Source organism: Nipponia nippon, unplaced genomic scaffold (assembly GCF_047370975.1).
Source record: "Nipponia nippon isolate SJK-2023a ecotype South Korea unplaced genomic scaffold, ASM4737097v1 scaffold_2, whole genome shotgun sequence".
Lineage (NCBI taxonomy): Eukaryota > Metazoa > Chordata > Aves > Pelecaniformes > Threskiornithidae > Nipponia > Nipponia nippon.
In genome coordinates, this window is record NW_028262336.1 from 16,782,936 (window position 1) to 16,795,336 (window position 12,401).

The window sequence follows — 12,401 nt, forward strand, 5'->3', positions numbered from 1 at the left end:
AAACTTCTTGATTGACATAGAAATAACCTGGAGAGTTTGGGTTTTTTTTAACAGTCTTTCTCAGTGCCTCCTCTGCCTGTCGAGGTATTTTGAATAGCAAAGGATTTGAGCTGACTGCGACTTATTCTAAAAAAGTAAGCATAGGGGATTCATTGTTTCAAAGCCACTTGCTAGCGAAAGGATACATTTTAAAGATGCTGGGCAATTAAAGTTCCTTCTGTGTCCATCTGACTTAAGATGCTGGTATTTGGTATCTTAATGAGATTTTTTCCCTACAGAAAATGCAGAAGACGTGGATTCTCCTGAGTCCGCGTAGGTGCACTTAACCTCAGTGGAGTTGCCTGGTTTGCACCAGGTGATGGACAAGAGATGCTAATGCCTTAGCTGGCTCCGGTTGGAAAAGCAACTCGGTAGACGTAGGCTGTTTTGCTCTAATTCTACTTCTCCCGTTTTTGCTTCCTAAATGAAAAAGCTTTTTAGCTGCCAGCCTTGCAAATTCACCTTGGGATCTGTAAGTCAGGCTCTGTTCTCTCCTGCTTGTTTATAATCAATAGTAACTGTGACTCAGCTCTGGTAGTCATGGTGCAGTTGAAGACGGAAAGTGGGGTTGCCATTTTTAGTTTTCTTCCCCTCCCCCTCCTCTTTTTTTTTTTTTTTTTTTATTTAACTTTCAAATCATCCTCCTCCACCTTTGTTTGAAAGAATGAAATAGACTTTATTCATACATGCTTGGCTGCTCTTCCTCTCTAGTAACATGGGAGGAAACAGTCTGCTGTTCAAATTATCTCATCCCAGATGGCCGCGCAGCCGGAGTGCGGAGAGACTTAAAAGGTAAACCCAGCAGATGGTGAACTTCTGAAACGCAAAGTAATGCGCCTGCTAAATCAAAAGTTTAAAATATTTGAAATCTGTTTGTTTTAAAGTAGTAGACTGTTGCAAACAGGTCATCTGTGAAGTACACTGGCAGTTTTAAGCACCGTCCAAATAAACTCGAGCTTTGTATCTGTATCATGGGCTAGCTAATCTACCAAAGAACGTGACAAGCAAGTAGCCAGCCTTGCGAGTTTAGTCCTGACCTCCTAGTGGTATCTAATGGGTAACATTTCAGAAGACAGACCAGTATGTGGAGATCTTATCTGTATCAATCTTGGTTGGGATTTGAATGCCGGTGGTGCTTCTGGTACACAATACCTGTATCCTGACTTGGAGTAGATGTGGGTGCCCGACTCTTCCTGAGGGTAAGTGCGAATCCTAAACACACTTCTTAAACTGTTGGAACGCAGTATTTGTTATACCAAAGTGTTGGGACTACTACAAATATGGTACACGCAGGGCTTAATTTTGTGGTGCTTGGTACACTGACTGTCTACTACACTGGGTTTCATTCTGGTGGCAGAAAAGGCTACGTTTCATTGGTGGTGCTCTTCTGCACTCACGATGGTGAATGCTTTCCTCGTGCAGCCTTGGCAGGCTGTTGGCTGAAACCTGTTCCCTACTTTGATACTTCTCGAGCAGAAACGATCCATGTTTGATGTATGCCTGTATTTAGTAGAGCGCACTTCACTGTATCGATTGGTAGTAATTCTTAACCTAAAAAAGGTAAGTTGTCTTGCATATGTGCTGTGTCATCTTTCTGGCGAGGTGACCTCTAATTGAAAGATTTTTCAGTTTTTGGTGAGTACATGTGCTTTCCAATCATTTCTGTTAATGCCGTTTGTTCTGGTAGATGTGTAACACCTAGTTTTATCATATTTTTATGCCTAAGGTTAAAGCGCATTATCAGGAGTGTTCTTCAGGCCTTAAAAAGACCCAAACCCAAACGGCTAGCTTTGTTATGTTGGGTTTATTGACAAACATACCAAGCTCGCTATCCGCTTGATCTCCTTTTGACTTTCAAACAGCAAACCTTTCATGCCAGAGATGTAGGTCCTCATGACTCATTACGCACGCAGGTTCTAAGCTTATGATTGAGTCAGAGCATGAGGTGGGAAAGAAAAGCGATGCTGTTTTCTCTGGGATACTGGAAACTTTAAAATATGATGTTTTACGTGAGGTGAAAACAAAACCTAAATTTAGGTTGACATCTTTCCTGCCAATTACCTACTATACTAACGCTGCCTTAAATGAAACCTACTATATGAGGATAGGTTTGCAATGCAAAATGGAAAAAAACAGTCTTTTAGGTTTAAGTTGACCAACCTGCATTAACTGCATTGGACTAAAATAGCAAGGGAGGCAGATGAACTTGGGTTAGCAGCTCCAGCTCAAGTTTGAGGGAACCTGAGGTTGAACACATTAGCTGCTTATGTCAGCAGTTCTCCTATTAACAGCTCAGGGTAAGAAAGTTTTGGATTTCTTTTTCTGTCCCCTGGGATTTGTGTCTCTCCCAGCTCTTGCAAATAGTCGCCGTATTCCTGTAAATGCACTGGTTCCTTGGGAAGTTGCTGATTTCTGGAAATTTTTATTCCATGTTCTCACAAATGCTTCAGCTCTTCCATGCTGTGTAACAGTCTTTTGTGCACGAGGACAGCTCGCGCTACCAAGTTCTGTGGGTCTTGACCATGTTGCAATTTTTAACCTGGTTGCTGGTCAGTTTTTTGCTGGGAGATGCTCCTGGCTCTTGTTTAGGAGAAAGTATGCGAATTCCCCCTTTGTCTACTGGTATGGCCAAAGTTTCTGATGCTGTTCCCTGATACCCTTTTCCCAAGCAGTCCGTGCCTCACAAATAACTTGCAATCGTATGCCTAATGTTTCCGTTGCCGTTCTCCAAATACTTTATACCGTGCATAAGAGAGAGCTCGAGTAGAGTAGAACACAGTGTTCTTAAGCAAGGGTAGGCCATTGATTTTTATATAACGGCATTATGTTTTTAGGCTGTATAAAAACTTGGTGGAAAATAACAATGTTTTGTTTGCTTTTTTGACAGCTTCTAATAGCAGTTCAGTGAGACCTCCAGCAATGTATTTAGTATTCAAATTATTCTGTTTGCTGTGCGTGGTGTCAACATGTAATTGTGGTGGGGGCAGGCTAATGAAAGAGTAGAGGTAAATCCAGCCCACGCTTCTCAGGGAGAAGGTACTGTAGTGCCTCCAGTCACATACCTGTCAATGACTTGCACTAACACCACTGCAGTCTGTTTTCGCTAAGTGAGAAGGGGTAACGCAGAACCAAAACTGCAGGGCCGTTTTAATAAGCGGTCCCCCTATTTTAGCCTTTACATATCCCAGAGAAAGTAGGTCAGGATTCAAGTTTTATTTACTGATTGAAAAATGGGGATTTTGGCAACACAGTGATCCTTAGTACAGTCTTACAGGAAAAAGTGTCACCATCTCAGCTAGAAGTACGAAGTACTTCTGTTGGCTACGCCAGTGTTTTCCTGTTTCAGCAAGTGCAAAATAGATGCAACACTGCTCAAAGCTGAAGTCAGTAGCAGCTCCCTGGACTTCCTTGTTTAAAGCACATTTAAGCAGAGTTCACCAAGAGTGCATGTTCTTGTCCTTGGCCCACTGTGGTTGTTTTGCATGTTCACAGCAGAATTTCCATAATTACAGGCATGCAGGGAAGAGGTTTGGAGGCTTTCTGTCCCTTTTGGAGAGGTTTTGTGTGCACAAAAATGCCCTCAAGAAGATGGGGTAGCTAAATGCTATGCAATTTTGGGAGGTTCATCTGTCTGCAGAGCAACCCTCCAACACGACAAAAGAAAGGGAAAGGTACAGTGGCTTCTGCAGTTCGCCATACATAAAACCAATCATTATGTTAAAGCTCTCAAGTCTGGTAGCACAGAGCAAGCTGAGGTTCATCCCACAGTCCCAGCATATGAGGAACAGTTATGTTTTCTGTCATATTCCTGAAGCAGCAGGGCAATTTTAAAAGGTCTGTTTTCTCCCTTGCTGTTTGCAGCCTCTCCGTGCTTTTGTGAATACTCGGAAGCAAACGCGAGCCATTCTGTTACGTGGCTTCTTTCGTCTTGCTGCTAACAGTGAAAAGTGACACTGTGCCACCCTGTGTCTGGTAGGAAAAAGTCCACTCATCTAAAACATCTTTAGAATAGGGAAGGCTGGCAGGAATATAAAGAAAAATAGTCAAAGACTGTGACAATAAACAAATTTTAATTTAAGACAACTTATTCATGAGTCAGTTTGCTGATTCCCCTGCATTTGGGAGCACAGGTTATTGTACTCCTCTGGACTGACCGAGTACTGTGAAAGAACTTCTAGAAATTCTTCGAGTGGGCAGAGACGTGCTTTACATCCTTTCACCACTTGCTCCTGCAACGGCAAAGAGACAAAATCACACATCTTGTGCATTGCCTTTTTTGCTGATACTGATACATTCTGTGGCAGGGAAATACGCTAGTCGAGGCAATGACAGAAAGGCAGAGGTTAAAAGTCTTTGCCTAAACTCACGCTAGATCAATAGCCAGCTCAACAGAAAAGGTATCTTGGCTACCACGGATGTGCTGTAGGTGTCTTACTCTGTTATCTGGCTTGACGGCATGCTCGGAAGAAGTCTTGTTTCACAGCTTTACACGCACGCATGGCAAAACCAAAAGCCCAAAATTTGTATGGTGGACTTCCCCTGGGACCTTACCTCTCCGTGGTAAGACACGCGAACAAACCACTCTTTGGACTGCCGGTCCTGATACAGTTCCAGGGTCACATCTGCAGCATAAGGTGGCCACTTGTGATCAAAGGTGCCCAGTGCCACCAGGAGAGGAATAAGGGTAACGTCATGAGAAGCATAGAGAATGAGCTTTCTGATAAAAAGGGAAGAAAAAAAAGAAAAACAAACCCAAACCTAAAATGTTAGCTGTGTTCCTCCGTGGACAGCCAGTAGCACTCATGCTTTTTCTAGCAGATGAGCACTCGTTCTCTTTACCCACACATTCAACATCTTTTCTGAACCAGCTTTTCACACTGACAGCAAGTCAGAATTTATAACGATCAGAGGAAGAGATCTGCCCTGTACCTGGCCTTTTCAGCTGGAGATGAGGGATCTACTGCTTCTGTAATGTTCTTCTGTAAGGTACGGAAAAGGAGACCGACGCTCATCTGAAGAACTTCTCTATAAAAGAAGCAGAAATAAATCTACTAGTTGATAAACTTTCAAATTAAATAATTTCAAATGAACGCTTGGGAACTTGCTTTTCTCTTACAAATTGATAACATGTATTGAGTGTAGCTAAGAACTATTAAATGCAATTCCTGTGATTAATTTTTGTTTCAGCAGTTGCATAGTCACTGCAGAGATTCTAATGTGATTGCAGATTGGGAGGGGAGAGGTGCTAACAAGCAGTCTCATGAGGTGTGGCCCACATAAAGGGAAATCTAGAAACTCCTTGATGTTCTCTATGCTGTTTTGTTTCCCTAGTTGTGATTTTTGGATGCATGGTTTTCAGCTAGGGAAGATGACTGTAGTTGACTGCAAAACAGCAACTGAAGTGGCTGGGGTCTTTGGCGGGGAGGGGAAGGGTGGGATTCAAGAAGGTGGCGGCTATATTTAAAAATTAGGTTTTATCCCTGTGTTGAACAAAGAGGAGATCTTTAGACAACTTCTGAAGAAACTCCCTCTACCTAATGAATACATCAGTGGAAATGGAGGATGAGTGCAACTGTGGCTCTCCCGGGTGTTGTGGCAGTGGGGGAAATCAGTCTTTCAGTACCCGAGATCTCTTAATACAAGTTAAAGAAAAGGCTAAGGGCGACTGCCCTAACAGAAAAGGCAGTCCTACACCACCACCTGAGAAGAGCCAGTGAATATGGCAGCTGCAAAGGAATCCGAAAGGAAAATGGCTGCTAGGCTAGCAAATCAGCCACCTTTACAAACAACTGTGGAGGAGGTGATTAACTGCATGTAGCAGCAGATTCTTTTGCAAGTAGTTACATGTGTGCAGGGCCTGGCATCACTTTTTCCACTAGCACCAACGCTTCTCGGCCCAGCTGTGCAGGTGCCATCCCTGGGATAAACCTCCCAGGCTGGAATTCAGGTTGTAGTTGTGCATCTGCAAGGGCAGCCTCGCCCGCGCAGCCTCAGTGCTCAGGCTGGAAGCATCTCCTATTCTCTTCTGCTTTTGCCTTTGACACAGGTTCGCTTAAACAACTGTGGCAACTGAGGCATTCACTGCTTACCTCAGTGGCTTACTCCTGTTCCTCGGAGACTGCTCTCCGTGACTGTCAGCAAAACAGGACGTAAGCCCACATCTTGGCCTCCTCCGGCTGGACCCCTCTGTCCTAGCTCATGTTCCTGACTCAAGGCACTGGACTTTACGCTGAGATGGCTGAGGCACAGACCTCGTGAGGGGGCAGTAGCCTCTGGTGGGGGAATGCAGCAGATCAGAAAGGACTTCTGTCTGCCGCAGTGAGCTGGCGTAGCTCATCCGCCCTGGCTAAGCCTAAGACAACCCTTAAGGCTGGAGGCATGGATACAGGCAATCACCTTGAACCGTCTTCCAGAAGGAAAAGCAGCGAGTCAACAGATCGACGCTCAACTGTCTGCTGAAAGTGCTTCAGCACAGGGCAGCTTGGCAAATTGTGCACCTGGAAGGAGAAGATGTAGTGTAACAATAGGGTTCGACCCGTTCTGAACCCAGCCTGAAGACACATGGATGACTGCCCACAGAAAACTGCTGTTGGTGTCACAGTATTTGTGCTACAGTATTGTACTACAGTATTCGTGTGAGGAGTTCTAGGATGGTTTTAAGCACACAGACTTGCTCCGTGTACCAAAAGGATGGATGTTTGTTCTTGAGGATATATTTCTACGTGAAGGGGGCGTAACGCCTTGAGCTATTCAACCGGCAGCCAGACCAATTACCATTAGCTCCAGCAAAACAGAGGTACTAAGGGGGCTACAAATACACCCAGCTCCCTTCCAGTAGCAGAAGCAATCTGGCTCACGGGTAGTATGCTGGAACCAGGATTAAGATGACTCTATTAGCTGATGACTGCCAGAAAACGGAAAGCACTTTCTAATGGGGTAAGCAAGGCCCAACTGCTCTCTTAGCTCTACTTCATTACACTTGGAGAGATATTGGATTTCAAGGTAAGAACATAAATACTGGAGATGAGTCTTCATCCATCCTAGAGCAAGGCTGACTCCGTATTTTGCTTTTTAAAAAGTCCATGCTATTTCTATAAACTTTCTGGATTGCATAGAAAGGTACTGGGGTACCCACTGGTATCAGTGGGTGTTGGCACTCTGATTTCCTCCATATGCATGGTAAAGGGATGTTTCTTTCTGTGACGGTGCAACAGAACTGCTCAGCTCACCTGCTCAGCAAGAATGTTGTCAAGGAGGAGAAGAAAATCCACGGACTTATCGCCATCAATACCCATCTTCTCCTTAATTGTTTTCAAGTCATCGGAGATACCTGGCTGTTGCAGAGCATTCTTCAACTTATGCCTGTCAGGGAATTAAGAAAACAAAACACAACAAAATCTTTTCACACGTCAGACTTTCTATCTTTTTGGTTTTTTGTTTTTTTTGTGACCCCAGCCCAGTGGAGTTGTCTCACATCAGTGAGGGGCAGAAGAGAAGCGCCACAGGATACTGAGGAATTCCTGATGTTGGGAGTCTCAGTTGCAGAGCGGACAGACACTGTGTCTAGATGTCAAGGATCGGAGCTGACTATTGGCTCTCACAGAGGCAGGGTTAAAAATTAAGATGAGATGTGAACACCTCAGAAGTGGTTCCCATAAGCAAGGGCTGAGTATCAGTTAACAGATCTGGTCATACTGGAACAGTACAAGTCTGTGTCTTCGGGGAGTAGCCTTGAACTGCCTCATGAAAGAAGAAAGGGTAGAAGCTTTGAACTGATTGCCATATGGTGTGGGAAAAGGGAAACATCTACTTACTTGTAGCTTAAATTCACCTCACGCTTTGTTAGAAGCCATTTGCCTCTTTACACTGTTTTAAATTTTGTTTTAAAAAGTTAGGCTGAGAATGGCCATGTACTTCAAGCAAAATATGTTGCATAGGTTTTGTTTTCTCTGATCTTGATTTGTTGGGGAGGAGGTGGGAAAAGTTTAAGTTTGCTTTTTATTTTTTTAGGAACAGCTCTAGTTTCTGTTTGAAATCAAATGTGCTAGAAGCTCTGGCATAGGTAGCCTGTAAGCTGAGGCAGTGCTGCTTACTGCAGCTTAAAAAAAAATCCACTTTGACATGGTCACAAACTATGCTCGGTTGGTGGGCTGGGGGGCAGGGAGCGGAAGAGCTTGGCAGTTTACTCGCTTTTTGGACAGTTGATGTTACTAGGGGAGGCTGAATGAACTACTTCTATGGGCCATCACCTCACCGCTGTCAAGAACAACCCTTTGCCTGCGGAGTCAAGCATTATGTAACGAGCTTTTGCGAGTGAATTCTGACAACTCTTGAATTTTGGACAAAAATATGCTAATGTATAATCCAGCCAAACTGTAATACATTTGCCTCTCTTCTTCAGTTTCCACCCATGCCCAACCTGGCACCAACATTCACTTGACTCCGCAAACATGAGGTTTTTTTCTGCGTAGAATGTTCCTTATTTTACTTCATTAGTCTTTGTTAAATGTGTCAAGGCTGAGTATATTTCAGTTTCTTCAAGGTATAAATGTGACAGGAATGTTGTAATAACCCCCAAACCAGAAGCAGAATATAAAAAGGAGGCCCAATATGTTCACACTTGAAAGGCTTGCTAAGGGATGTAGATGACGTTAATTCTGCCCTGCAGCAACGCTGCAGAATAGCTGTACATCAGCTAGTAATGAGTGTTTGCTAGACACAGACTAAATTAAATTGGTCTTTCAAGAAAAAGTCTCTAATTTTTTTTTTTCTTCTGGTGCCACTGCTTGGTATACGATGCTGCTCACTGAGTATTTTATATGCTAGCTAACCATTCCCAAAAAAACAGTAAGTGGCAGGGGAAGAAATTGGGAAATGGGAAGAAAATGTGTTGTTTTAAATTATTACTGCTGAAATGAAACAGCAGTGAAATCATATGGGGAGGTCTGGCTGGCAATTACCTGCTCAAGCATTTCAGGCGCTGGCAGTTGTGGTAATTGGGGTAGAGGATTTCAGAGCTTGCTTCGTCAGTGACAATGACAACAGATCCTGTGGAAGGAGAAGGAAACTTCTGTGATCACTAGTGCCTCTGTGTGTCTTTAGGCTGCTTTAATCACTCCCACAGTCTTTGTGCTCAAGTCCATTGTTGTCAACTAGCAATTCCCCCTGAGCTAGCACCTGCAACACAAGCCACTGTGCTTGTTTCTGTGCACGCAGCATTTAATTCCACAGGGATGTCTGCTGTGCACCTTGTAAAGCTTTCTAGTCGTGTGTTTGTTTTTTCCTAGTGTTTCTACGTGACAAAAATTAGTTTCTGTGTCACGAGGCATAAGGAGTTCTGGCAAGTCACTTCTGCTATTTATTCCTGGAACTGAATACGGAGGGAGCAGAGGTGAGATCTTTAAAACCCAGAGCGTATTTCTAGGACATACAAGTAGTTGTCCACTGTAGGAATACAGCTGAAAGCTACTCCAGGTAAGGATCTTGGTACTCCTATGGCTGAGACGCTTGGGTTTCTCTGAGAAACTTTTTTCAGATTAACATTGGATCTGTAACTTTTGCCCTCTTGATTCTGAAGTGGGTTAATGCTAACCTCCTCTGTAGGTCTGAAATTGCAGCATTCATGGCAAGAGATCCAAGCTGAGCACCAGCAGAAAGCTACACAAAGAGAGGGAGTAAGTGACAAGTTGATAAAGAACATACAGAACCAGGAGAGTATGGGGAAGAGGGCCAGGTGCAAAGAACCGGGGAAGAAGAAACGACCAGGAGCCAGAGAGAGTTGGGATGGGCGAGGTGTGTGCATCTAGGGAAGACTGAGAAGGAAAGACACTGCTCAGAAGTCTCCCCAACCTTCTTTCTGCTGTTGGTACAGCCCAGCTAGCAGGCACCGTGTGGACTCCAGATTCCGGAAAATATTAGTGGATCGGATGCTGAAAGAGAGAAAGCAGTTTGTGAGATAGCACTTTCTCCTTCATGTGGACGTGGCTGCAGCTGGGGAGGACTTGCTGGAACTGAGGGTTCTTTCACTATGGCTTTGGAAACCTGTGGTGGGACTCATCTTGCCTTGCTATAGACACCTATGTCTGAACTGCCCTTTAAAGGCAGTTGGAGATAACAAATTGGCACTTCTCTGGTGTAATTTTTATCTCATCCTAACCAGACATTCCCAACATTACTGCTGTGAACAGCAGCGGTGTGCTTCATCTCACTGAACTTCAGCTATTTAATCTACAGTGAGTTAAACTGTGCTCCAGAAATGCCTGTTTCTCTTCACTCACTGTAAAAGTGTGTAATACCACTGCCAATGGCTAAACCTAGGTGAGATGAATCTGTCCCTGGCATCACTTTCAGGACTGCTGGGGAATTGGATGCTTTGTGTCACAAGTGAGTTCTTGTACTGGGCTCTGCCGGCTGAGCAAAAATGAAGGCCCGGGGCCCAGCCAGCCTGCTTTAGGGTGGAGAAGTGTGCTGGTCAGAAATTCTCCCTAGCACAGGGCTACTTGTTAGGAGGGAGGAAGCAAGGGAAGGTTCAGGAGGGAACTGAGACTCACAAAACCTCAGCAGGCTTAAATGTTGGCGAGAGAAAGTTGGCTTCTTCCACGTAGCTCCTCCTCAGCCTTTCCCCCAGGGCGAACATCTGCTGCATCCCTACTGTTGTCAGCTGTCCTGCAATTGCACCACCCTAAGTGCAAGGAAAAGGAAGAGTCTCCAGTGGCATATGGAAACACACAAGTCGACAGAGGGAACACACAACCCCTGTGCAAGACAGCCTCACCTTGAACGTGGTCTTCTTGTATTGCTCCTCGTAGGGTGAGGGAGGTTGAGGTCCCCCATTTAGGTCAGTCACCAGGTAATCAAACTTAGTCTGAGCAGGTACATCTAGAAGACCGGGATGCCATTCCACCTGTTTCAAAACAAACAGCGCTTCAGTGAAAAACGAGGACTTTCAAGAGCACTAAACTAATGCTGGACTGTTACTCTGCGCTGCCTTGCCAATAACGCAACACAGAGCCAAGGCCATCGCCTCGTACGGCGCGCGCGGTGCGGCACCTTGGCGCTGCCGATCTGCTGCGCGCCGTGCACAGGTGATGTGGAGCAGAAGAACCTGTAGGAAACGGTCATTGCTGCTATTTGTTACACACCGAAAACCTTCGCTCCTAGCCGCCAGCCCAAGAGGCCGCCTCGTCGGAGGCGACGGGGAAGGGGGATCGATCACGCTGCCGCCGAGGCAAGTAAGCGCAGCTCCGCCGCGGCCCTGCTGCGACGCGCCGTGCTGCGGGGAGGGCCGAGTCCCGGGGAGCAGCCGCAACGGGCGTTACCGCCGCCGCGGCCCCGCGCCCTCCCTCCGAGGGCTCCCGCGGCCGCGGCGGGGGGCTCCCCGCGCACAGCCAGCGGGACCAAGCCGTCGCCGCTCCGCTTCTAACCGGGCACCCCGCCGGCGCGGGGCCAGGGCAGCAACCGCAGCCCCGGCCGCCCCCGTCCCGGTCCCGGTCCCCTCCTCACCGGCGCTGCCCCCGGGAGGGGCCGCAGCGGGGTGCGCGCCCCGTGCCGGAAAACCACCTGCACCAGCTGCAGCTCCAGCTCCCGCCGCTCCCCGCCCGCGCCGCCATCCCGGGCGGCGGCCGCCGCTGCCCGCCGCCGCTGCGCCCACAGGGCCAGGCCGCCCAGCAGACCCAGGCGGCTCCCCCAGCCCATGGCGGCGGCGCCGGCACCGCCGCGGCCCGGCCGGCCGGTGAGCGCGGGGGCCGACGGGAAGCAGAGGCCCCTCGCCGGCTCCGATGAGCGGCGGGACCGGGCCGGCGGACTACAGCTCCCAGCGGGCACCGCGCCGCGGGGGGCCCCCCGCCCCGCGTCTCCCCCGCCCGCAGCCCCGGAAGTCCTGCTGGGCTGTGGGGTTTGGGGTTTTTTTTTTTTGTTTGTTTGGGTCTTTTCCGTTTGTTTGGTTTTTTTCCTTCCAACTTTTCCCTCGGAAGGCACGCTTGGCCGCGGGAGCGGTGCGTTTCGGTGGAAGGGCCTGCGAGGAGGGAGAGGGGTGCCCGAGTTCCTCCCCATCTGGCTGCTTGCACCCTCCTCTTCACAGCCCTTAGAGTCACGGAATCACAGAATCGTTTAGGTTGGAACAGACCTTTAGGGTCATCAAGTTAACCTAGCACTGCCAAGTCCACCGCTAAACCACGTCCCTAAGCACCACATCTACCCATCCTTTCCATACCTCCAGGGATGGGGACTCAACCACCTCCCTGGGCAGCCTGTTCCAGTGCCTGACTGCCCTTTCGGTGAAGAAGTTTTTCCTAATATCCAACCTAAACCTCCCCTGGTGCTATTTACTCTCGTCCTATCGCTTGTCACTTGGGAGAAGAGAC

At 47.2% G+C, this 12,401-nt stretch overlaps 1 protein-coding gene across 3 annotated transcripts; it reads right to left on the reverse strand.

Moving 5' to 3' along the window:
• Positions 1-4,090: 4,090 nt before the first annotated feature.
• On the reverse strand, positions 4,091-11,783 carry ACP6 (acid phosphatase 6, lysophosphatidic). Of its 3 annotated transcripts, none has more exons than XM_087759011.1 (10): positions 11,599-11,783; positions 10,814-10,942; positions 10,590-10,720; positions 9,889-9,968; positions 9,000-9,087; positions 7,269-7,401; positions 6,436-6,536; positions 4,969-5,064; positions 4,591-4,756; positions 4,091-4,268 (listed from the first exon to the last, which is right to left on the reverse strand). In XM_087759011.1, the coding sequence occupies exons 1-10, from the start codon at positions 11,731-11,733 to the stop codon at positions 4,128-4,130; spliced, it is 1,200 nt and encodes a 399-aa protein (XP_087615137.1). In that variant the 5' UTR covers positions 11,734-11,783; the 3' UTR covers positions 4,091-4,127. The 3 variants fall into 3 exon arrangements, with proteins under 3 accessions (XP_087615137.1, XP_087615138.1, XP_087615136.1); XM_087759012.1 differs by having other exon boundaries at positions 4,591-4,661; positions 11,542-11,783; XM_087759010.1 differs by having other exon boundaries at positions 11,542-11,782.
• Between the last annotated feature and the right edge of the window lie 618 nt (positions 11,784-12,401).

Excerpts from the sequence above, each read along its gene's own strand:
- ACP6 (XM_087759010.1), bottom strand. The coding sequence starts at position 11,733 with ATGGGCTGGGGGAGCCGCCTGGGTCTGCTGGGCGGCCTGGCCCTGTGG. Across the intron at positions 10,943-11,541 it reads CCCTCCCGGGGGCAGCGCCG|GTGGAATGGCATCCCGGTCT; the intron begins GTGAGGAGGGGA and ends GTTTTGAAACAG. Across the intron at positions 9,969-10,589 it reads TTTAAGCCTGCTGAGGTTTT|CATCCGATCCACTAATATTT; the intron begins GTGAGTCTCAGT and ends TCTCTCTTTCAG.